Source organism: Anticarsia gemmatalis, chromosome 30, assembly GCF_050436995.1.
Source record: "Anticarsia gemmatalis isolate Benzon Research Colony breed Stoneville strain chromosome 30, ilAntGemm2 primary, whole genome shotgun sequence".
NCBI classification, from domain to species: domain Eukaryota; kingdom Metazoa; phylum Arthropoda; class Insecta; order Lepidoptera; family Erebidae; genus Anticarsia; species Anticarsia gemmatalis.
Genome location: NC_134774.1, coordinates 3,446,315 through 3,472,576, shown reverse-complemented (window position 1 = coordinate 3,472,576; position 26,262 = coordinate 3,446,315). Strand labels below are relative to the sequence as shown.

The following is a 26,262-nucleotide window of genomic DNA, read 5'->3' as shown; positions in this document are numbered from 1 at the left end:
ATACATACTAATAATTAAATCATGCGATGGCCAGGTCGGTCTATTTGTTTTAAAGGTATTTTTTTTAATTGGCATGATAATAACATACGTAATAACTTAAGACAGAAGGTCCTTTAAGTAGAGACTAAATAGATTAATCGACTTGGTATTATATAGATCTCACAACTTTTTACGGCGAGACTTGAGGTTTTTACAGAATGTTTTTGATGGCATATAACTATTACTTTATCCAATACTTTGGCATACTGCCAAAGATTATGTGAGCTTTGCCTTCTATTTGCAGATAAGTGTCAGTTAGTTTATAGGGTGAATTTCGACAGATAAATCTTTTATTTTCATATTTAAATAATAATAAAGTAATATTTAAGAGATAAAAGGCGCCTTATAAACAATAGTTAGTGACAGTTGCAAGTGAGAATGATTGCGGTGATTTATTTATAAGGCGCCTAACTTATTTTTGCAGTGGTCAACCTAGCGTCAAAGTTGTTGAAGCCTTTGACATGACTTAACGATTGTTATCTTTGACGCTCATAGACAGTTTTGTGCTCACCGGTCTGTATACGATGAGGGTTAAGCAACCCTTGACGCAGTCATTTGACAGATGGGTGAACGAAGCAGTATTCGAGGTGACCGTCTCCGTGCTTCGGAGGGCAAAATGAGAGTAACTATTTCATTTGGTAGTTATTGTTATTGGAGGAGCTTGTGGCTTAGTTAATAACAGCCGCGCGGATCGATCTCTGAGGTTAAGTTACGCTTGCCGTGGTTGATTTGTGGATGAGTGACCATATTATACATACCGAGTTTCCCCGTGTTTCGGAAGGCACGTTAAATTGTGGGTCCCGGCTGGCATTTTTAAAGATCTTTGACAATCGTTAACAGTAGTTAGAACCTTGAAAGTCTGACAACCAGTCTTACTAGGTATCGTGTTATATCCCAGGTAACTGTGTTGTGGAGGTCAGATAGACAGTCGCTCCATGTAAAACACTGGTATTCAGCTGCATCCGGTGAGACTGGAAGCCGACTCCAACATAGTTGGAAGAAAGGCTAGACTTATTTTATTTAACTTGGTAATAAGGATGAAATAAGTTTGTTTCAATCAGTAAAACTTTTTATTATATAAATAAGAAATACTGTAAAATACACATTTTTAAAACAAAAGTTTTATAGTACATTTATTAGATTTATCACTGGAGTTCATTCAAGAAAATATATTGATGACGTCATATTTTAAAAAAATATATTAATATTATAAATGCGAAACTTTGTGAGGATGTATGTATGTTTGTTACTCTTTCACTAAAAAACTACTGGACTAATTTTGATGAAATTCGGTAGACCGATAGTTTATAACCTGGATTAACACATAGGATTACTTTTTACTCTGCAGACGAAGTCGCGGGCAGTAACTAGTTTTTACATCAAATATTCGAGTTTTTAGCTTAAAGATAATTTTAACTTCAAGGTCACTTGTTGTGGCAGACACTTGCCCAGCAGTGGGACAATAATTAGTACTTATAAATAAAATAAAAATAAATTTAGCCCATTCCTGTCCCACTGCTGGGCAAGGGTCTCCTCCCGTAATGAGGGAGGGGTTAGGCCTTGAGTCCACCACGCTGGCCAAGTGCGGGTTGGGGACTTTGCATGCCCTCAATAAATGTATTAAACAAATTTTAGGCATACAAGGTTTCCTCACGATGTTTTTCCTTCACCGTCGGAGCAAGTGATAATTATTTCTAATACACACATAATTTCGAAAAGTCATTGGTGTGTTGCCTCGGGTTCGAACCTGCGACCACTTGCGTGGGAAGTGTCAACTTATACCACTCGGCTATCACTTATACCAAATCTTAAACACACTGCTGGACTCAGAAATTGAACCTAGGATCCCTAACATCCATCACACTAGCTCAAAGTCCAACTAAGTTACTACTATTAAAACTTTATCCGACCCAGGAATCGAACCCCGCACAGTATAATGACGTCACATTCTCGAATGGACTCCAGCGCATGTGTTAGACACATTTAGTGAATCTTAATTATTAAAATTATTACAAAAACAAAATTAATAAACATGACTTAGATAATAAATCTTATAAATAGCTCAACATGGTTTTAAGAGTATTTTATTTAAGTTGACTTGTTGGCCAACATGTTGTCCAACACGTTGTCCAATATGTCGGCTAACATGGTTTTACTATTATGCATTGACTGACTGATGACTTACGGGCTAACTTGATAAGAATTTGTTACACACATGTTGTCCAACTAGTCCTCCAACATATTGTCAAACATGTCATCCAACTTGATATAACATTATAGGTATTGTGCGTTACTTTGTGCAATTATATAACAAGTTATTAAATAATGAGGTACTTTAGTATATTGTGCGATGACAGTTCTCAAATGGCATAAAGTTGACACCCAACAAGTTGGACAACTTTTTATTTCACATTTCAAACGCTAGATGTCGCTGTATCGATGCTGAGCTATATTAATAATACTGTTTAGTTCCAGTCCTGGAAGTGTTGCTTGAAGGCAGTGGATTCGACTCCCTGTGGGACTTTGGTTACGTGTACCTATAATAAAAAAATACATTATTTTTTCTTTCTAAAAGACAACTCCCGCACTAAGAATTGCTTTTGTGTCGCGGGGGTAAAACCAAACCCGAATTAACTTTTTATGGATCGCACAAATAATAGTTCCGTGTGGGAATCGAACCCACGACTACGACGCAATGGTAGCGGCGTGGTGACTTTAACCACTGTGCCACGGAGGCAGTCAAAATTTATTGTGTTGTGTTCTGTTGCAGCATGAGGGTGCTCCACATCCTGGCGCTGGTGTGTCTCTGCGTGTGCGTGAACGCGAAGACTGCCACCAGGCAACAGTCCGTCACTCCTCACAAGAGTGAGGAGTGACGGAAACTTAAACATAAGAACATTAAGTAACAGTTAACTTTGGCCTGTTACGCCTGTTGTACCCGAAGGCAGAGGTTTATGAAATAACATCCACATTTCGCCATTAACAATGTTAGTCCCATGTAATAGGGGCGAGCTTGTCATATTCCTTCCTTCTTCTTTCCTAATATATCTATACTAATATTATAAAGCTGAAGAGTTTATTTGTTTGTATGTAACATCACGCTTCGGCCATTAGGAGCGGAGTAACAACACAAAATGTTACAAAAACGGGGAAAATTCTGACCCATTCTCTCTTCGGTGACGCAAGCGAAGTTGCGCGGGTCAGCTAGTATAAGAATATTTCTTAAATAAAGTTTCTGAAGCCCGGAGTTTGGTAGCGTACCCGGTATATGGCAATAGGCTCGCCCCCTATTATATGGGACTAACATTGTTAACAAATAAAGGCTATTATTATAAAATTGTTAATGGCGATCCATGCATGTCTGACCCCCGGTTTCTGAGGTACACTTAACAGTAGTTTATCTATTCAATAGCGCTTAAACTCATATAAAACTTTATCGAATAGATAAACTATCGCTAAATGTACTCAGAAATCGGGGGTGAGAGTTGTTTAACACAATTCTTGAAGGTATACAAAGTCCCCGCACTTGGTCAGCGTGGTGGACTCAAGGCCATATCTCTACGGGAGGAGACCCTTGCCCAGCAGTGGGACAGTAACTCACCCAGTCTGGATAGTCGTGTGTCTTCAAGTACTGTTCAGCTTTCTTCATCGCCTCGGCCTTCTCCTAAAGAAAGATAAAATAAAAATATGATTATTTGAACTTTGTAATCGATTAATTTTGTAGTTTTTAGGTCTCCGTACCTAAAGGGTAAAACGGGACCCTATTACTAAGACTTCGCTGTCTGTCTGTCTCCAGGCTGTATCTCATAAACCGTGATAGCTAGAAAGCTGAAATTTCCACAAATAATTGCAGCTACAACAACAAATACTAAAAATTAAAAATAAAACTAGTATGATTTTCTATTATAGATGATAGATTCACCGGTTTTTTTACTAGGCGAATGTCGTAGTAATAGTAGATAATAAAATATGAAGATTTAGAAAAATATTTGATCTAATGTAGTAAATAATCTATAAACTTCAAATATGTCGGTTTTATGGTTGCCATAATCTACAAAACCACTGATCTATTTATATATTTTTTATGAAACCAATACTTTTTGATATGGTTTAATTTGCAGAACTTTATGATATTACTAGCGACCGCCCGCGACTTCGTCCACATGTTTACATTTAAAAAATACTAAACAGATTTTCATGCGGTTTTCACATATAGATAGAGAGATTCTAAAGATCTTTTTTTTAAGTTAACCCAGTATAAGCTGGTGAAACTCGGACTAGTTAATTGCACTTTAGGTTACTAGATACACCGTGCTTAAGCAGTCTCTATACTATGTTGTTGGGTTATAGTTACTTTGAGTACAATGATAATTAGTAAGCAGTATTAGAAAGCTTTAATTAGAAGTCGGTTTATAATTAGTATTTTAAAAAGCATGTTAAATATCAAAGTTGCGTTTATGAAGCTAGTTAGTATTACTGGGGCACTCGTAAAGTTTTGCTAATTACAGTTTTTTTTGTATGAGACAGTGACAAATTATAATTTATTTAAAAAAATACATTATTTACGAGAATAAATACTTAAGTTCCAGTTCGCTACGACCCGCGCGGTTTTAGAACCGCGAGCAACCGCGCGGTTCCTCGGTTCAGCTGTTTATTTCGATCTTGTACCGCTCGGTTGAAAGTTCCGCGGTCATATGAACCCTTGTGTGATACAAGCGAAGTTGTGCGAGGTAGCTAGTTAGTAGTATTATTTACCCGCTCACCTGGTTACCATCGCTGACAAAAGCCACGTCCATATATATAAATATAAAGCTGTACATACACTCACCTTCTCGTTGGACTCCCTGCCGACCCACACGTAGATGCCGCTGTAACTACCTGTGTCTAGGATGTAGCATTCCTGAGGACAATATAGTAGTAATTAAAACGATTTGTTATTGGGGGAAGCAAAGTATCTGATGTGAAGAATGAGGGGGATATGAATTAATTTTTTGGTCCAGAGTTTTTTAAAGGGGGGGGCGGGGTGTCACGGGATTTGGATAGGGGTCACATGATTTGAATGGGGTGGTGGCTGGTTTTTATGGGGGGGGGCATAGGTTATGCATGGGGAGATCGCGGGATTTGGATAGGGGTACGTGGGATTAGGATGGGAGGTAGTGGGATTTGGATGGGGTAGGCGTTCGTGGGATTAGGATGGTTGAAGTCACGAGTTTGGACCGTGGGCCATGGGATATGCAAATCTCTCTACCTCCCCTATCGGAACTTAGATGGTGGGGTGTCGCGGGATTTGGATGGTGGGAAATCCTGTAATTGCGATTGGATTTTTTATTACAGGGGAGACGAGGTATTTGAACTTGAAGGGCCAAGAAATTTGTTAAAAGGGTGTACGATTTGGATATGTGCTCAAAACATAGGATTTGATGGGATTTTACAGGGGGGTTTGACTGCAGGGTGGCGGTATAAGCAAGGCAAGGCATTCCCATTTTCTAATATGAAAGATACATCATATTTCTCTGTGTAATATTGTCAGTAATATTTCATCCCGGAAACGCTGACTAAATGCAAGGCAATCATCTGTATAGAGGGCCCTTAACCACGTCCTTGATAGCAACACTAAGTTCACAAACACGAGTAACACTTAAATATTGATACAGCTATCTAATCTAACATACCACTTAATAGACCACTTTGATATAGACGTGATTACTTCCTAATACTCATCTATACTAATATTATAAATGCGAAAGTTTGTGTGAATGTATGGATGTTTGTTACTGTTTCACGCAAATACTACTGAACCGATTATGATGAAATTTGGTATACAGGTAGCTGAAGACCCAGAATAACACATAGGCTATAGCTATATAGTTATGAAGAAGGAGTTTTTTATATACCGTAACATAGTTTTTAAACTCCGGCTTGTTCGGACTTTTACCATTGGGAGTTGGTAAATCTTAGGTATTACCGGAAAATCTTAGGATTTACCAGAGTTCGGGCTTTTACAGTAACAAATACATACCTTAGTGTTAAGCAGGTCCTGTGTGAAGGGAGCTGGCAGTTTGGTGATCTTGAGAGAGCCAGAGCTGTCTGAGATCTCGCTCAGTGATACTTCTGATGTGGCGCCGCGTTCAAACTCCTGTAGACAAAAGTTTATTTTAGTTTACCCAAAAATCATTAAAAAAATGAAATAAATACACTCATAATAAGCCCGTTGTACAACACAGTGACGTCACTGCGTCGTATTTCTATACTAATAGTATCTTCTTATATACGAAAATGAATCGCTAAACTCAAGAACAGCTGAACCGATTTCACAAATTCCTTTTTTTAGAATATTCCTTGAAGTACTGGGATAGTTTTAAAAGAACGGGAAAACATACCACCGTCAACATTTGGCAGTACGAATTAAGGGAAGCCGGGTCAGTTAGTTCCTTATAAAATGTTAAAATTTTACTCATTTTTTATGAGTATATAAGTGGTCATACCTCATCGTCTCCTCCCTCAGTGGCTTCAGCGACTGAATCCTTGTCTCCAGAGCCGAGGGCTTCGAAGAACTTCTCGAAATCACTCTCCTTAGAGTCAGCATCTACGACAAAGTTATGACTTTAAGCTTACATATAGCTAATAGATAGCTTCTTGCCCGCGGCTTTGCCTGCGTCGAATTTCACCTATTTAGGAGTGGAATGTTTAAAAATTCCCTCTTAATGGTTCCCTTCAGTCCCTAAGGAACATACATAGCAGCTTTTTGCGTTCAGTAGTTTAATTTACCGATTAACAGTTGCTTTATAAAGAAAAGGTAGAAAACGATGTAAGCCTAGAGAACTTTTTCCATATTAAGCTACAATATTGTCTAGATTGAACACTGGAGTGAATCTAGTGCGCTCAAAATCCCTCAAAAATGTTTAGAAAATCACACAAATTAATACCTTACCTTTATCTAGAAACTCACAAAAACAGTCACCCATCCCTCCACCCGACCTCGACGTCGTTGCTTAACCTTACAACTCTAAACCACTGGGCCACGGACACCTTGCTTGTAATGTACCAAATAGCTATACACCTACCGATAATCTCAATGCTAGCTCTTCCATTATGGTCCTGGTCTCTGATCTGGTTGGCCACGGTGATGGCTTTGAGTCGCTCCACACTCTTGGCGTTGTCGCCCACGTACAGGTAGATGTCATACATAGACTATCTGTCATCCTAGGTACATTTCTAGCTCTACATGACTGTCTATATTGAAAGTCTAGACTGAACTGAATCGAAATTACTATAGATTTTTCTTTCTTTAGCAGAATCTTACGACAAATGGAAGAATACAACAACTTTCCACTCAAAATCTCTTAAACATGTTAATAAAATCACACAAATAAATTCCTTACCTTTGTCTAGAATCTCACAAAAACGGTCACCCATCCTCTACCCGACAGCACCAAGGTTGCTTAACCTAGAAACTATAAACCACTGGACCACGGACACCTTGCTTACATTTTGCCAAATAGCACTCCACTTACCGATAATCTCAATGCTAGCTCTTCCATTATGGTCCTGGTCTCTGATCTGGTTGGCCACGGTGATGGCTTTCAGTCGCTCCACACTCTTGGCGTTGTCGCCCACGTACAGGTAGATCTCATACATAGACTATCTTTCATGCTAGGTACATTTCTACCAATATGACTGTCTATATTGAAAGCCTAGACTGAACCGAATCGAATTATCCATAGATATTTTCTCTTTAAGTAGAAAGTTACGTCAACTTGAAGAAATACAACAACTTTCCACTCAAAATCTCGTTTAGAAAATCACACAAATAAATACCTTATCTTTATCTAGAAACTCACAAAAACGGTCACCCATCCTCCACCCGACCGCACCAAGCTTGCTTAACCTCGACACTTTAAACCACAGGGCCACGGCTACCTTGTTTATAACGTACCAAATAGCGGTTCACTTACCGATAATCTCAATGCTAGCTCTTCCATTATGGTCCTGGTCTCTGATCTGGTTGGCCACCGTGATGGCTTTCAGTCGCTCCACACTCTTGGCGTTGTCTCCCACGTACAGGTAGATCTCGTGGTTGATGTCCAGGATGAAGCAGTCGCCCTTGTTCAGGGAGTCTGCTGATGCGTCCACCTGATGATGAAGAGTCGGTTAATATGGTTACTAGGAATACATAAGTTCTGATAATATCATCCAACCAAATATCCAATAAATCATTCACGCAACTGTCCAACCGTCCATCCTATAACCAAACCACCGTGCATCCAATCGACCTTCCAACAAACCAATGCTCAGCAATCAATACAAATTAGCTTTACGACTGACTATCCATACGTCTCACCAACCGTCCACCCAACAAACTATCCAACAAACCGTCTAATTGACCATCTAATCGGCCATCCAACCGTCCAATCTGCCATCCAACCTTCCAATCTACAGTCCAACTAACGGACCACCTAACAAACTATCCAACCAACCGTCCTATCTACCATCCAACCTTCCAACCAATCAACAAACTAGTCATCCAAACGTCTAAACTACCATCCAACCAACCGTCCAACCAACAAACTAGTCATCCATCCAACATACCCTTTCACTCTAATAACAGAAGTAAATCATACCTGTCGGACCCTCACGTTCCTCTTGCCCTTGATCTGGAACAGTCTCTTGTCAGCTCCCTCGTTGATGGTGACGTGGTTGAACCCTGACGCGTGGCCGCCGTCCAAGTATCTGATGGCTGCAACAATAATAACAACTTTAAAACAAGTCGCTCCAATACATACATTACCATATGTCAAATTAAAGTTTTGTCGAATGAACGAAACTTCGATTTGTAGGTAAAAAAAATATTTCTTGTAACGAAAATTAGGACGCTTATTCAATTCGTATAAAAAAATTATTCCATTCAATATAGGTACAGAAGAACACTTTCGGATAAAAGTGTTCTTCGCTTCCTTCTGCGGCAGCAAACAGAAAAGTTACGCAGTAGAATTCAGGTCCTAATAATTACACATCAAACGAGTGACTAGAGCTAGACTAGAGCTCTAGTCCCGAAACATCAGTGGCGTAACTACAGGGTGGCAAGTCGGCAAAATGCCACGGGCCCCCAGCCGGAAGGGGCCCCCGATCATAGGGGAATTCCAACTCCCAATTTTTTATTATCATACATTTCAACTTTCTTATATTGGGGGAAGGAGGCCGACGGATTTCGATGAATTTGCCACGGGCCTCGAACGATATAGTTACGCCACTGCGAAACATTCTACTTGAAGAGTTCTTCTACTAACAGCGGTATAGTCATCATCTGCTTGAACAAAAGTAGATGTTTAAAGTAAACTGTACGTAGACACAGTGCAGAGGACTCTCGGTTGACTGTTCTAACAATCGAGCGATCCAAGCGCAATAGTCCTCGACGTCGCGTCCTATTATTATTTCCAAGCGGACCGAAATATCGTTCTTTATTATATAGAGAAGTTATGTGTATAACTCGTACTCTCTATTTCACCACTCCCATAGAGCGGCTGGACAATACACCAATCCACGAAACGAAAAGTCAGGCCAAAAGTTGTACCATTAACCATGTATTTAATCTCTAATTCTACTCACTCGATTTTATCAACGAAATAAACGGCCTCCTAAAATAAATAACACAAAGTTGGCAATCAGCCAAACCATTTGACCAGGAAAAAATCTAAATCATTGGTTATCCTGTTAACGTTTAAATAGGTACTTGTGATAAGGAAAATTGCATGATTTCATGCACGTGGTAGGAAATTAGCACTGTATTAGCACCCGCTGCGGCTTTTAAACACATAATAATAATATCCTTTTAACCGACATAACAGCTCCAGGGCCGATTAATTTCAAAATGGGTAACGATGCAGGCTGATTGTGTCTAAGTGTTTGTACAATTTACAGGTACAATCTCTATAACATCACTCTCATAGTCCGGCGGGACGGATAACTGACACAACCAGTGAGACGTAGGACTACGGCTTTACGTGCTCTCCGAGCCTCGGAAGTCCATGTCAACTTCCTAACTCCGGGCAATAGCTGACAATTTCTTGACGGAAAAACTCAGGAATGACTTTCTGACCCTGCGTGGCCGCGCCACAGAGGCATTGAAATCAAAGATGGTCCTATTATTTAACTTTATAAATCTTAAGACAAGCACGTAGACACGACTTTTAAATTTTAGCATTTGTTCTGCCGTTTTTTGTCATTTCGTTCTCTGAATTAGCTGAGTCAGTGACCATTCAACCATCAAACCAAATATCCAAGTGTCTGACTTCCCATTCAACCGAATATCCAACTACTTTTCTCACCTGGCTGGAAGTAGTCGAGGAACTGCTTGGACTCGTATCCCTGCACCTCGCGGTGCTGTACAGCATGACCGTGGAACTGCTCATCGTCCATGTTCACTGTCAGCACGGCTGCTGAGCCCGCCTCGTCTTGGGACGTCTTCGAGCCCAGCCAGAAATGGATGTCCCAGGCCAGATGGTTGTCATCACCGGTCGTCTAGGAAAAAAATAAAAATTTACTTTGGTCTGAAGAAAACAAGTTTCTTTTCTTATAAAAAAGACTAATTACGCATTAATTGCTTTTGTGTCGCGGGGACTTTTACAAACATACAAACAAAGAACACAAAGTGCAACACAAGTCGATTGTTTCGTGTCGGATTTGAACCCACGACCTCTCGGCGCAATGGTAGTGGCGTGGTGACATTCTTTACTACTGCGCCACGAAAGCCATCTTGTTTCCTTATTTTAACACGTTTGTAGTGGCTGAAGGCTAAATGGCTGTATTTGCTGTTAATTTTTCCTAAATCTCTTTTTCTTCTCGTTCCACCTAACTACGATTTAAAAATATTCATATACTCACGCTAAGCACGATGTAAGAGTCTCCAGAGTAAAATTTGCCATGATGAGAAGTAGGAACTGGTACCGGTTCGAAATCCTAAAACAAGATTACATTTTATTACCACTGAAAATGTTTTACAGTCACTTACACACAAAGTTTTGTCTACAATTTTTTCGTTTTCTACGATAAATTGCCGAATACATTTTGCTCAAATTTGGCATACAGGTAGCTGATATACAAAATACTTTTAAGCTAGGAATGTGCTACTCAGGTTTTTATAAAATTATCATGGCTTAGCCTTTCTTCGAAACTATATTGGAGTCAGCTTCCAGTCTCACCGGATGCAGCTGAATACCAGTGTTTTACATGTAGCGACTGTCTATCTGACCTCCGCAACCCAGTTACCTGGGTAACACGATACCCTTCGGTAAGACTGGTTGTCAGACTTTCAAGCTTCAGACTAATGTTAACGACTGTCAAAGATCTTCGAAATTGACAGCCGGGACCCACAATTTAATGTGACTTCCGAAACACGGAGGAACCCGATATGTATAAGATGGTCACCCATCCACAGATCAACCTCGGCAAGCGTAGCTTAACCTCAGAGATCGATCCGAACGGCTGTTGTTTTGGAATGGAAATGTACTATACTACAACTAACAGGCTCATGCCGAGTATATTTAGCGGTAGTTTATCTATTCAATAGCGATGAAACTCATGAAAAAACGCGATTGGGGGGTTCAATAACTATTTAGTCAGGTTTTAATCACTAAACTCGATACATCAGGTACTATTAACATTGTTCATTATTTAACTCATTATATAGTAATACTATAACACTATCGCAATACCGATAAGGTAAAAATAATTATTGTTATAAACACAAAAATGGGTATTTTTAAATACGGAAAAAGTATTTTCCTCATATTAATTGTATAAAATTCTGATTTTGTATTTAAAATGTTACAAAACTATCCAATGTCATTAAAAGACCTGTTTAGTTGTTATAAAATATGCAAGATCATATCGGTGATGTCTTGTAAAAAGGTCAGGTGCTACTCGTAACCGGCGGTCCTGTATGACAACATGTATGTATGTGAATGAAGCAAGGGAAGTTTGTAAGGATCGTACCAAGTGGCGTTTCTTTGGTCTCTGCATACCCCTATGGGAAAAGACGTGATATTATGTTTTCATATATGCTTGCTATGGTATAGCCCGTACACTCTCTTATTCATAAAAATATATGAAGTTATAAAAGGCTTATAAAGTGTTTTGTTTCTTTCACTTCTTAGCGATTATGATAAAGAGAAAACATATTATAGTAGCTTTTCACTAAAATAGGTTTATAGTGTGTTTATGAATAAGAGGGTATAATTTTCTAGACTTTTTAAAGTAGACTTTTTTCTGAAGTGATAAGTAATAAAAAGTCCAAAATAATTTTATTGTAATGCTAAAGAATTTGCAGTAAAGTAGTATAATTTTACGATGCGTTTAAAACGTTGATTTACGTCAAAATATATCGTAGTGCGAATAAAAAGACACTAAATGATTGCGTAGATATTTTGAGAGTTGGCTGAAGAACTAGATATTTTTTTAGACTGTTCAATTTTGATCTAGAATTTAGAAATAATTCGTTCTATACATGAGTTTCTACCAATAATTTTGTCAGTAAATATTTTAAAATGATAAGATTAACTGATATTCGTTATTCTTTGACATAAAAATACTGGACGAATTTATATTAAAAAAGACTTATGAAGATAGTTTATAACCTGAATTATTAGACGGGACCGTTTTTTTTTCGGTAAATCGTTGTACGAAATTAGAAAAAACTGTGCTTATTTTGTGTAATTAAAGGGCAAAATTATTATCCCTCAATCGGAAGGACACAGTTGCAGCAGTGGAGTATCACGGATTAAGGAAAAAATTGTTGTAGCGCACTAGTCTCAGAAATTACTAGACCAATAAGAACAATTTTACAACTCATGGGAAGTTCTACAATGCCCCCGTACTGAGCACATAAAAATTAAATATGTGGCACCTAAGCAAACATAATAAATGCAAAAGAAACTTTGTCTTTATTTTTAAAGACAACTCCCGCACTTATAATTGCTCTTGTGTCGCGAGGACTTTTACAAACATACAAACAACGGACACAAAGTAAAACCAGACCCCAAACAATTATTTGTGGATTGCACAATTAATAGTTCCGTGTGGGAATCGACCCCACAACCTCCCGACGCAATGGTAGTGGCCTGGTGACCTAAACCACTGCGCCACGAAGGCAGTCAACTTACGTTAACAACGTTACTTTTTCTCGGCTAAAATACACTGACTGTATTTAATTAACCACTGAATTAAGCTATCTCCTAAAAAAGGCATACTTTTATTAATTCGCCTCATGTACAAAGCCCCGGTTGAAAGCTGGTTTCAAAATATTTTCGACTTTTTTTCAGTAACAACTCTCTCCAGACACGGTCGACACGGGTCACTGGCCAGTCATTGATTGGGCATCGAACCCGGCACAAAACTTGTTAACAAACCTTGAGCTTCAGTTGCATTCAATTATGACAACGGAATGAGTTTGGCAGACGGTTTGCGTACCATAAGCCTTACTTATACTGGCTGATAAATGAAATTAAATGAAAATCATTTATTTCAGGCTACTGTGTACTACCTTAACCTAAGATTTCCTTATCTGGGGGCACGGAAGTGCCCCCGCAAGTCGAGCAAAAAAAAGCGGCACGGCCGTACCATCCTTTTCTCGAAGCAATTCGGGCTATTTTCGACCCCCCTATAATGTCGTTGTGGATAAAACAAGAAGCCTGAATTTTCAGCAACTAATTATTCATTGTATAAACACAGTATATTTAAAATTTCAGTCAATTTGAACCAGTAGTTTAAAAATGACAACTTGTTAAAGTTTTGAATTTTGTCACTCACTGATTCACTGACTCACTGACTCACCGATCATCAAAAGTATAAGGTACTTCTAGCAGACTTAGAAGCTTAAAATTTAGAATACAAATAGGGTTTAGTGTCTTAATCATGGGAAAAATTCAATATTTTCTAATTTCGGTCCAGTTTTCTAAATACACTAACTGCAACATTAACTTTGTAATCCCATATAAATGTATAAGATTACAAGATTACATTTGCAGTTAAGAATCATTATTACTGTAAAAATAATAAATAATAGGTGTAGATAGGTACATACTATATGAGGCATAACGGGAGGGGATATAAGGTGGGTAAGGGTGCTTAGCCCATGAAACTGAAAAACATTCCCATAGGAAAATATGTTGAATTATAAGAAAAAACGTCTTTCCATACAAATTAGACTTATGTTCGTTCTACAAAAAGAAGTGAGATGCCACCAAAAACATTCTGTAAAAACCTCAAGTCTCGCAGCTCAGTCTTTCTGGCGTAAAAAGTGGTGAGATCTATATAATACCAAGTCGATTAATCTATTTCTTCTCTACTTAAAGGACCTTCTGTCTTAAGTTATTACATAAGTTATTATCATGCCAATATTAAAAATATTTTACGTTTAAAGCAAATAGATCGACTTGGACATCGCATGAAAACACAAATTCGCCATTAAAATTTCAGGAGCATTAACTTCTCGTCGTGCTGTGTAGTGTAATACATACAAATCATGCGATGGCCAGGTCGGTCTATTTGTTTTAAACGTAAAATATTTTTAATATTGGCATGATAATAACTTATGTAATAACTTAAGACAGAAGGTCCTTTAAGTAGAGAAGAAATAGATTAATCGACTTGGTATTATATAGATCTCACCACTTTTTACGCCAGAAAGACTGAGCTGCGAGACTTGAGGTTTTTACAGAATGTTTTTGGTGGCATATTTCCTATCTATATATATAAAAAGGAAACCCGTTTTCCTTGGTCACGGCATCACGCGTGAATGGCTGGACTGATTTTACTAATTCTTTTTGTGTTCTATTTGTTATTATTAGGAGACGGTTCTTACGGAAAAAATATTAGGAAAATCTCTCAGAAATATTGAAAAATAGACATTTAATTTTGCATATTTTAGGCGGTACGAAGTTCGCCGGATCAGCTAGTAGTATATATTTATTAAACCAGTGATTTTCTTATCTTGTGGGAGGCGCTCGTGGCTTCGTTATCGACAGACGCGCGGATCGATCTCTGAGGTTAAGCTACGCTTGCTGAGATTGTTCTGTGGATTGGTGACCGTCTTGCACATATCGAGTTCCTCCGTGTTTCAGAAGGCACGTTAAATTGTGGGTCCCGGCTGTCAATTTCGAAGATCTTTGACAGTCGTTAACAGTAGTCAGAAGCTTGAAAGTCTGACAACCAGTCTTACCGAAGGGTATCGTGTTATCCCAGGTTACTGTGTTGTGGAGGTCAGATAGACAGTCGCTCCATGTAAAACACTGGTATTCAGCTGCATCCGGTGAGACTGGAAGCCGACTCCGACATAGTTTGGAACAAAGGCTAAGCTAATATATACTTAGCTATATCAGTATACAGGCACAACATTTTCGAAATAAGTCTTATACAAATTATTAAACAAGTCAGCTTTCTTTCAAATCCATTCAAAACTCACACCTTCCTTAGAAATGGGAATCAAACACGAGACATTCGAAACATCGTAGCACACACGTAGACTACAGGGTAAAAATAGACTATTTTGTACACGTGTGCCGGCCAATGCCTTTTGTCAAGGGAATATTTTTATATACCAGGATGAACGTTAATAAAAATCTATTTATGTATTACATTTATTATGTGAGAAACAATTTGATAAATGTCGCGGTTTTGTAAAGAAAATACGAAATCTTTGCTAATAAATTAAAGCTGTATGTCTGTCTGTGTGTTTTGATCTATGAAACTACTACACAGTTTTTGATGAAACTTTTTAACATATGGAGTTGACGTATTACACAATTTGATAAATGTCGTGGTTTTATAAAAACGATGAAGAAAATCTTTGATAATAAATAAAAGCTGTATGTTTGATTGTGTGTTCTCAATCTCTGAAATTAGTATACAGTTTTTGATAGAACTTTTTAACATACGAAGTTGACGCATTACATGCTCTCCGAATTACGGAGGATCGCCACCTAAACTTTCAAATTCCGGGCAAGTAAGAAAATTTTCTTGCCTGAAAAATCTGAAATAATATTTTCCCGTCTCAGAATTCAAACCAGACACCTCGACGGTGAAGACACTGCCGATGTGCTACAGAAACATTTAACTCTGCAATTTCAGGTCCCGGTTGCTGTCAATTAAGATAACAGTCGTTAAGTCATGTCAAAGGCCTTTCGAGCTTAAAAACTTTGACACTAGGTTGACCACTAACCATACTATAAAATAAATAAAAAACTATGTATGTGTATGTAATTCTAAACTTTCTGGGCCACGTTCCAGCTTTGAACACGAAACAAAGACGGACTTATCTATATTTTTAGCCTAGACTAGACATTGTAGCTTCAATGCTGAAATATGTTAATGCAGATAGTAAATTTTTTATTAGCTGTTACTACTGAAAGTGAATAAATTGTAACAATTTATATCGGGAAAGCGTAATACATATTATTTAAATTTTAGTCAATTTTAGTTATTTTGCTCCAACGGTGAAGGAAAACATCGTGAGGAAACCTTGCATGCCTAAAATTTGTTTAATACATTTATTGAGGGCATGCAAAGTCCCCAACCCGCACTTGGCCAGCGTGGTGGACTCAAGGCCTAACCCTTCCCTCATTACGGGAGGAGACCCTTGCCCAGCAGTGGGACAGTAATGGGTTAAATTTATTTTTTATTTATTTATTTTAGTCAATACTTCTTTTTATCGTATGGTTAGTCAACCTAGTGTCAAAGTTGTTCAAGCCGCCCGAAGGCCTTATATTAATTGGTCACAACCGGGACTTATAGCGCGGCGCGTGGTCTTTCCTTTCTCCTTACACGCGCGCTCTTTCACACACGATTGTTGTTTCATGCGCGATAGAGTGTGTATGTAAAGGAGGATATTATCTGTCAGGTCTTTTAGCCGAAATCCTTACTAATATTATAAATGCGAAAGTAACTCAGTCTGTCTGTCTGTTTGTCTGTCTGTCTGTCTGTCTGCTACTCAATCACGCCTAAACTACTGAACCAATTTGCATGAAATTTGGTATGGAGATACTTTGATACCCGAGAAAGGACATAGGCTATATATCATCACGCTACGACCAAAAAGAGCAGAGTACCAATAAAAAATGTTACAAAAACGGGGAAAAATTTCACCCATTCTCCCTTATGTGACGCAAGCGAAGTTGCGCGGGTCAGCTAGTTATTAATAGTTGAAGGCACTCACCTCAATCCTCCATATTTCAATGCCGGCCCTCTTGCCGGAGTTAGCGAACGCTGCGTGTACTTCAGGCATTGTCTGGGAACAAACACTGTATGTTAATCACTTGTAATTACAACTATTGATTATAAGAACATGAGAAGATCGACTAATTAAAAAAAAATCAAAATCTAGTCGGTTGATCAGAAAATTCGTGTTTTGAACCTTAAAAAAATATACCTTAAAAACCTAACCTTAAAAATAACGACAAATTAAAGCAAAAATATAAAAAAAAAGCCGACGATAAAAACGAAAAAGAAGAAAACAAGCCTCTACTGCTCTGAAATAACGGCAACTTTGGAATAGAATAAAAACCAGAATAAAAGAATCAACAGTCGGGACCCATTTTTGATCAATCAACGGAACTTCTCCATTACGATTACCAGACCCGGAAATCGAAACCAGGACCTATTTATTGATCAGCAGTCGCTTACACTACCGACCACGCCAGAGACAGTCAGAAAAGCCTTAAATAACACTTTTTAAGAACTCTAACTATCAATATTTATTTATTTATTTATCAAATTACAGGCTATCCATTTTACTTTACTCGCTTGACCGGTCAAGGAGATAAGCTTTACTACCTAAACAGCTGATTATACATATAACACTACAAAAACCAGATAGAGTGAAAGAGATGGCAATACAATATCACATGAGTGCGAGCGAGACGACAGTAGCGATTGTTGGCCAGCCGTCCTTGGTTGAAATAATTGGCGTTAGAGGAAAAAATATAATGCGGTTTCGTTTAGTTCTTTATTTTGATTTGTTTTTATGAAATGGACCGAAATTTTATTAAATTCGAGGTGCCTATAGCTAGTTGTGCTCACCGGGCGGTAAACGATCTGTGGGTTAAGCAATCCTTGGCGCGGTCATTCCATAGATGGGTGACCGCATAGTGGTATTAGAACTGGAACGCATAAGGGTTGAAAGTTTGTATAAATCTTTTCGATTGATTGTACTAAAATAAACCTATTTAGATTCACACAGGATACTTCTCACTACGGGAAACCTTTTCAAACGGACGCAGTCACGGCCGGAAGCTAGTGTAAAGTCAAAGTCAAAGTCAAATATTCTTTATTTCATAAACTTTAACAAGTATTTGAAATCGTCAATTTTTTTTTTACCTACCACTGTTGCTCGTGAGAAGAAACGGCAAGTAACTCACGGCTTGCTCGTCCATACTAACATTATAAATGCGAAAGTAACTCTGTCTGTCTGTTACTCAATCACACCTAGACTACTGAACCAATTCGCATGAAATTTGGTATGGAGATATTTTGATACCCGAAAAAGGACATAGGCTACTTTTTACCCCGGGAAACTGACACATTCCTATAGGAAAATTCAGGTGGCGGACGAAGTCGCGGGTAAAAGCTAGTTTTAAATATAAATATTGTACCAAATGATTACTGATACGGCTAACATGATGTTTGTAAATATCCCACAATGCGGTTTTTTCATAAACATATGTATGTACTTAGTAACAACGCATATTTATATAATTCCTTATCTTATCAGTGACCTTCGCGTTTCCATACAAATCACATGGACATAACATCACGCTAATATTATAATGCAATAGCTGACCCGCGCAACTTCGCCGTTTTTGTAACATTTTTTATTGCTACTCTGCTTCTATTGGTCGTAGCGCGATGATATATAGCCTATAGCCTTCCTCAATAAATGGGCTATCTAACACTGAAAGATTTTTTCAAATCGGACCAGTAGTTCCTGAGATTAGGGCGTTCAAACAAACAAACTCTTCAGCTTTATAATATTAGTATAGATGGGTCTTAAACGCGATTGAAAATTAAAGGTTTGGATACCTTATTTACTTGACGTTTCGATCGAAATGCATAGACTGTGGTCACGAGCTAATTTTCAATCGCGTCTAAGAAACGTTGCATTATAATATCATGTGTACAAGTCGCGAGAATTTAAAATCGTTAACATCACGCTAGTTACTTTAGACTTCAGGGGTAGGACTGTTATTCATACGTTTCATACTAAGCGATGGCCTGTCGGGCCGTGTGTGATTAACGCTTTCAAAAACGGCTGAACTGATTTTGAAGAAATTTTGCTGGATGATAAATGGTATTTTCAAGTAAGGACAAAGTCAATTAATAGACAAGAATGTGTTGTCCTGACATAAAACAATTAAGAAAACGTCGTTTGTTTATTAACTTGACGCTACATCCATTTCAAGATCAAAGTGAATTTAATTGACTCAAAAATAGTCTCCCTCTTGTCTATTTGTAGATCTTAATTCCTACTGTTGTGATGTTGTCCAATCTATACTAATATTATAAAGCTGAAGAGTTTGTTTGTTTGATTGTTTGTTTGTTTGTTTGTTTGAACGCGCTAATCTCAGAAACTACTGGTCCGATTTAAAAAAAATCTTTCAGTGTTAGATAGCCTATTTATCGAGGAAGGTTATAGGCTATATATCATTACGCTACGACCAATAGGAGCAGAGTACCAGTAAAAAATGTTTAGAAAACGGGGAAAATTATGACTCATTCTCTCTTATGTGACGCAGGCGAAGTTGCGCGGGTCAGCTAGTATGTACTAAAATAACTATTTATTTTAAGACTTTATCCTATACTAGAGGCCGCCGCGACTTCGTCCGTGTGGAAACCCTTCCCGTGTAAATCCCGATCCCTCGGGAACTCCGGGATAAAAAACCTACGTGTTATTCTGGGTCTTCAGCTACATATATAGCAAATTTCATCGTAATCGGTTCAGTAGTATTTGCGTGAAAGAGTAACAAACATCTATACATACATACAAACATTCTCACAAACTTTCGCATTTATAATATTAGTAAGATATAATTGGGTATAACAACAGTCAAATCAGTCTTTATGAAATGTCAAAAACACATTATTACATAGAAATATAGTGATGTGACGTCACATTACCGTATTTTCGTTAAAAATGAGTGCCTAATAAAATGTTTCAGTCTGTAATAATTACAGTTTCAACATTATTTACGAAAAAATAGCATAGCCTGAGCATTTTAGATGAACCTTTAACGACTACAAGTTTAATAATTTTTCGTTAATCCAAAGTAATAATCTATATTAAAACAAAATCCCACACTACTTTGATGTTACGAAAACACTATAAAACTAACATCTATCACGGTTTCACGTTTCTGTAGCTATAAAACTAACCCGTATACTCGTAAATTACACCATGGTAACATCCCACGGTTTAAACTGAGATATGCGGGCGTTTAGCGATTAAGATAAAGGATAGGATATTGAAACCACTTGCAAAATTTTGCGAAAATCTTTTGGTAGCAGAAAGAAAAAAAATTTTTAAACAATATTCTAGAACAAAAAACGAATTTATTTTTTGGCTTTTCGCTATTTTTTGGTCTACAAAGCCGAAGTCTCACTACCGTAACCTTATAAGCATCACGAAACTGACATGGCCATATCAACAATGCATTAGAAAGTTAGTAGTTACGCATTTTTACGAATATCTCGAAAACTACTCATCAAACAACGAGCAACATTCAACGGTAGTTTATCCATTCAAACTGTCATTTTCATGAGTTTAAACGCTATTGAATAGATAAACTACCGCTAAATGTACCTCAGAAACCGGGGGTAAAACAGCTAAGCAACGAAATTTTAGGACGACGCCCTGTCGGGCGCCCAAGATACCGCTGGAAGGATGTAGTGGAGGCGGATCTGAGGGAGCTTCAAGCCGGGGATTGGCAAGAAGTGGCCAAAGATCGGGCAAAGTGGCGTTCTCTCGTGTCGGAGGCCAAGACACATTTTGGGTCGTTGAGCCAACGGAGTAAGTAAGAAAGTATCGAAATTTTGCGTTACTTTCCAAAACCCGCTTCTCTTTATATCAATGAACGCAGTATAAAAAACGCACAGTATCTGCTACAAATTAGCTTAACATCACATTTGACTGAACATTCACTGAACCGACTGTGTTTACAAACAACGATCGCATGTTACGTCATAGTTGTGACGTCACACGTCTTCTTTACTGCTGATTGAAATAGATGGGTGTTGAAAGTTTAATGCGTGTTTTTGTGTACCTGTGAGTCTATCTTTAAGTTAAATAACTCTTAAACGTATGGACCGAATTTGATGCGGTATTTTCTGTTTTTAATCGCAAGGAAAAGAAAAACGCTTTTCAAAGAAAAATCTCTCGATTGAAAATATCATTGAGATAGTTTTTATCTATAAATATACCTGTTTATGTTTTTATATACAAAAGGATACGGGAATTAACGCGAACACGCATTTTGCCTTAAAATGCCTAACGTTTCGGCGCATGATGCACTTGCCGTGGTCGCAGGCTGACTGCGTGTTTAAAAGTTATGTTTATTTTTTTGGATTAATAAGTTTCTTACTTGATTTAAGAGGGTTACCTAGGGACTTCCATAAATTGATTTAGCATTTCGGTAAAGTGTATGTTTTGGTATTTCAAAGTCGAAGGGTATGAAAATTCTCAATTTATGAATAGGATAATTTAAAATGAAAAATATAACTTTACATCTTTTTTCACCTCAATTTCTTTCCGCAGTTCCGCCCTTTTTACACCATTTTCAAATCGTTTTTGACCTTCGCACAAACTAAACTTCATCAGAATCGTTTCAGTACTTTTCAGCATGCCAAACAGGTACCAAATATCAGTATTTCAGTTACAAATTCTCTCAATAACAGTCTAAAGTACACAGACCACCTAACTTTGGCCCCTGCGGTTCATTAAATGTATTTTTCCCGGCGATCTCGAACGATAAAACGCTCAGGAAACGTAAATCCAAAAATACTTAGCGATAAAATAGCAAGTACCTATTTGTTTAAAAACTTTAGCTTTTTTTAGTTCACGTATATAGTCCATCGAAAGTTTACGGCCTACATTTTTCAGAGGATGTAATTTTATTCTAACTAGCTGACCCGCGCAACTTCCCTTGCGTCATATAAGAGAGAATGGGTCATAATGTTTACATTTTTTACTGGTACTCTGCTCCTATTGGTCGTAACGTGATGTTACATAGCGTATAGCCTTCCTCGATAAATGGGCTATCTAACACTAAAATATTTTTTTTTAATTCGCACCAGTAGTTTCTGAGATTAGCGCGTTCAACCAAACAAACTCTACAATTTAATAATAAAAGTATAGACTAGCTGACTAACGCAACTTCGCTTGCGTCACATAAGAGAGAATGGGTCAACATTTTCCCCGTTTTTGTAACATTTTTTACTGGTAGGTACTCTGCTCCTATTGGTCGTAGCGTGATGATATATAACCCATAGCCTTCCTCGATAAATGGGCTATCTAACACTGAAAGAATTTTTCAAATCGGACCCGTAGTTCTTGAGATTAGCGCGTTCAAACAAACAAACAAACAAACTCTTCAGCTTTATAATATTAGTATACATTCTATAGTACAATAAGTCCTTGATGTCATAGTAGAATTTCACCTTGAACTACCCTCCTCCTCACGTTGTACAATGTTTCGTTTGTATCGTATTCAGAGCGTGACGCGTCACGGTTGCTAGGCAACGAAACAAATGCCAACTACCCACACCATCTGGAGACAATTAGGCAGCAGAATTATTTAGTTCTAAGTTGGTATTAGAAAGAATATAATCTACAGCTACTATCTATACTAATATTATAAAGCTGAAGAGTTTGTTTGTTTGTTTGTTTCAACGCGCTAATCTCAGGAACTACGGGTCCGATTTGAAACATTATTTTAGTGTTAGATAGCCCATTTATCGAGGAAGGCTATATAACTTCACGCTACGGCCATTAGGAGCTGAGTAGCAACGACAAATGTTACAAAAACGGGGAAAATTCTCTCTTACGTGACGCAAGCGAAGTTGCGCGGGTCAGCTAGTAAAAAATAAATATATGGATTTCTTGCTAAAAGGTGAGGTGCGTAGTTTTACTAAGCTAGACCGTAAATCAACCAACTGGCTAAGTGGATGCTTGGGACTTAGCATATCTTCAAGAACTGCTTTTATTAAAGACCTCTCCGACACAAAAAGTCCATGATTTAGTTTGATCCCTCCACGACTTGCGTGGGAGGCAACATTTTAGACCACAATCATAGTAGGGACAAATTTTAAAAAATAACGCTACTGCTGGTAAACCTTTAGACTACAGTAAAGTACGGCAGTCGCTTGAACATTACAGTCGTAGAGTTGCAGGGCCCTACTTAACCCGGAAAACGACATATGACAAAACAAGCCGTATTTGACGTCACAATAAGTAATTATTTCTTAGTAAAACAGCTGTAAAGCCTGTCACCGATCAGTGAGTCATTTAAATAACGTGCAATTATTACCTTTGTCACTGTAATTATGTGAACAATAGTTCATCTAGGATTACTAATAGAATTCCTAGGGCTAGAAGGAAAAAATATGTAGGTTACAGGTGGTTGATGGCTTCACTAACAAAAGAATTGAGACTATACTATAATCACCAATCAGCCTAGCTTTTTTTCTTATCTATATTGGAGTCGGCTTCCAGTCTCACCGGATGCAGCTGAATACCAGTGTTTTACATGGAGCGACTGTCTATCTGACCTACACCAAACAGTTACCTGTGTTATAACACCCTTAAGAACCCCCGGTAAGACTGGTTGTCAGACTTTCAAGCTTCTGACTACTGTTAACGACTGTCAAAGATCTTCGAAAATAACAGCCGGGAGCCAAAATTTAACGTGCCTTCCGAAACACGGAGGAACTCGATATGTATAAGATGGTCACTCATCTACAGAAAAACCTCGCCAAACGTAATTCAACCTCAAAGTCGTAATATTTTGCAATAGCGGACGCCCGCGACTTCGTCGGCGTGGTAGATTGCCCGTTCTTCAAAATAAATTGTAGCCTAAATGTATATGTTGCCTAGACTTAATAACTATACAACAAAAACGTTTCTTTATTGTTTCATTCAAATCCGTCTAGTAGTTCCGGAGATTTAGGTATAGCGCGTAAAAACAGACATACCTACAGACAAACAATTTTTTTGTCGATTTGTGTTCTATTACTGTTCCTAAGCCTCATTCATAGTTTTGTAAATTTATAGGTTTTATTAAATGTGCAGACACGTAATTTTGACTGTTTGAATAAAAGAATCTTTAGTTTAAATTAACAAATACCTACAAACTTTCACCTTCACAACACTAATAGGATAACTCCTAATTAGTGCTCCACTAGGTGACCTAAACCAACCTAGGTACAGACATAAAAATAGCGTCGTAGTCTATGACCTTGCCTAGGGGCCTACGCATTCCAGCAATGTTGGCACGCCGCCCGTCTCCACCCCATGACGTCACAAGGTCGAACTATGACGTCATCCGGTCACCCTCACGAGAATTCCAGTAAGCATTTAGAGAATAACTTTTTTCATTAGATTACGGTCTTGATAGACATTTTGTCACACACACAAACGACGAACATTTATTTGTGGATCGCACAAATAATTGTTCCGTGTGGAAATCGAACCCACGAACTCCCGACACAATGGTTGCGGCGTGGCGACCTAAGCCATTGCGCCATTTACTATGCAAATGCTATGAATGAAACAAACAATAATCTCTCCCGCATCTACAAAACTTTTCAACAGTCGTACCTAGCCAGTTTTCAGTGAAATCGATTCTAATACATTATTTACAGTAAAATATCGATTTTGTAGGCATACATTTCAGGCTGCGAGTTACCAAGCTTGAAAGAATTTATCTGAAAGTACTGCAACCTAATCAATGATTCCTTAATGTAAGTGTCTTATGAGCTACCAGTGTGTAAAATTATATCAGAAATTTTGCATGAAAGATTAACAAACAACCGTACCAGCTTACGAACTTTTTCAAATTATTTTTGTATGCAGATTTTTTTCAGTTCATTTGTCTACATTACCAAACACCTCTCTCCGAAAGTAGGTAGGTAGGTATAAGCTAAAATCATAGTTAAATATCCAAAACATTTTTTAAACAGAAGAATAGTTCGGTACTGGTAAATTGCACATAAGAAATTTTAATTAAACAAGCAAAACATCGCATGTATCTAAAAAATCCAAATTCTTAACACACACGCAAACCGCTCAAACGCTTCTTGAATATCTGAAAAAATATGCAAATTACCTCAAAACACTTGTTTCTACTTCGCCAGTCACACATGTCACAAAAAAGATTTTCTACAGCTCATTAACTGTTCGCGCCATTATTAAAAAAACAAACAAACGTTCTCACTCTAAGATTGTGAAGATAATAAGAACAATAGACACTTAATTAGCATTGATTAACATCGTAACACTTCAAACTAGTTTATAAACACGAAGAAATATCAATAAATATCGAAAAAAACAGTAAAATTATATCATCAACTAACTCAACATGCCGGCTGCCGCCATATTAAATCGTAATAAATAAACACGAGATGCATTTTTTTTTATTTCCGTTCGAAAATTAATATTATTATCGAGACACGAAAAAATAATCATCTAATATTCAAAATATCTAATTAAAATTCAGATTAATTTTAAAATATTCAGCATGTTGTCAATATTGTGTATAAATAAATAGAAAATAATAATTACTCACGATTTCAACCGACGTGCACTCCGCGTAAAGTCGAATATCGGACTGATGTTACTGAACGTTGTTTACGAACGAATGACAGATGCTGTGTTTGTTGTAGATAAGAACGAAGTAACTGAATGGTATCGCAGTTTAAATAAGCCAATGTTTTGTAGTCACTGATGAATCATGATTGTAGACAAGTGGGTTTTCCTCAAATTCGTAATTACGTACCGGTTGCCAAAATTTGTTTAAATTAGTTCGTTTGTAAGAATAGAATGACTGTTTTGATAAACTTGTTGTACAGTTTTTGGGAAACTAGCCGTTTTTAAGTACTGGATGTTATTTTCAATAAAAATAGTTATTAATTTTGTGTTTTTTTCTACGTACTTAAATAACGGGATAAAAATGTCTGGCGCGAGCA

The 26,262-nt window shown here is 37.7% G+C and overlaps 1 protein-coding gene across 3 annotated transcripts; it reads right to left on the bottom strand.

Moving 5' to 3' along the window:
- Positions 1-1,092: 1,092 nt before the first annotated feature.
- On the bottom strand, positions 1,093-25,975 carry LOC142985456 (gelsolin-like). 3 transcript variants are annotated; one of them, XM_076133649.1, is made up of 11 exons: positions 25,863-25,975; positions 17,246-17,317; positions 10,921-10,995; positions 10,365-10,557; positions 8,661-8,776; positions 7,995-8,172; positions 6,525-6,625; positions 6,059-6,175; positions 4,862-4,939; positions 3,641-3,703; positions 1,093-2,576 (listed from the first exon to the last, which is right to left on the bottom strand). In XM_076133649.1, exons 2-11 carry the CDS (start codon positions 17,312-17,314, stop codon positions 2,505-2,507), a joined length of 1,062 nt encoding a protein of 353 aa, XP_075989764.1. In that variant the 5' UTR covers positions 17,315-17,317; positions 25,863-25,975; the 3' UTR covers positions 1,093-2,504. The 3 variants fall into 3 exon arrangements, with proteins under 3 accessions (XP_075989764.1, XP_075989762.1, XP_075989763.1); XM_076133647.1 differs by lacking the exon at positions 25,863-25,975 and adding an exon at positions 25,404-25,663; XM_076133648.1 differs by lacking the exon at positions 25,863-25,975 and adding an exon at positions 25,404-25,663 and having other exon boundaries at positions 4,868-4,939.
- Positions 25,976-26,262: the final 287 nt, after the last annotated feature.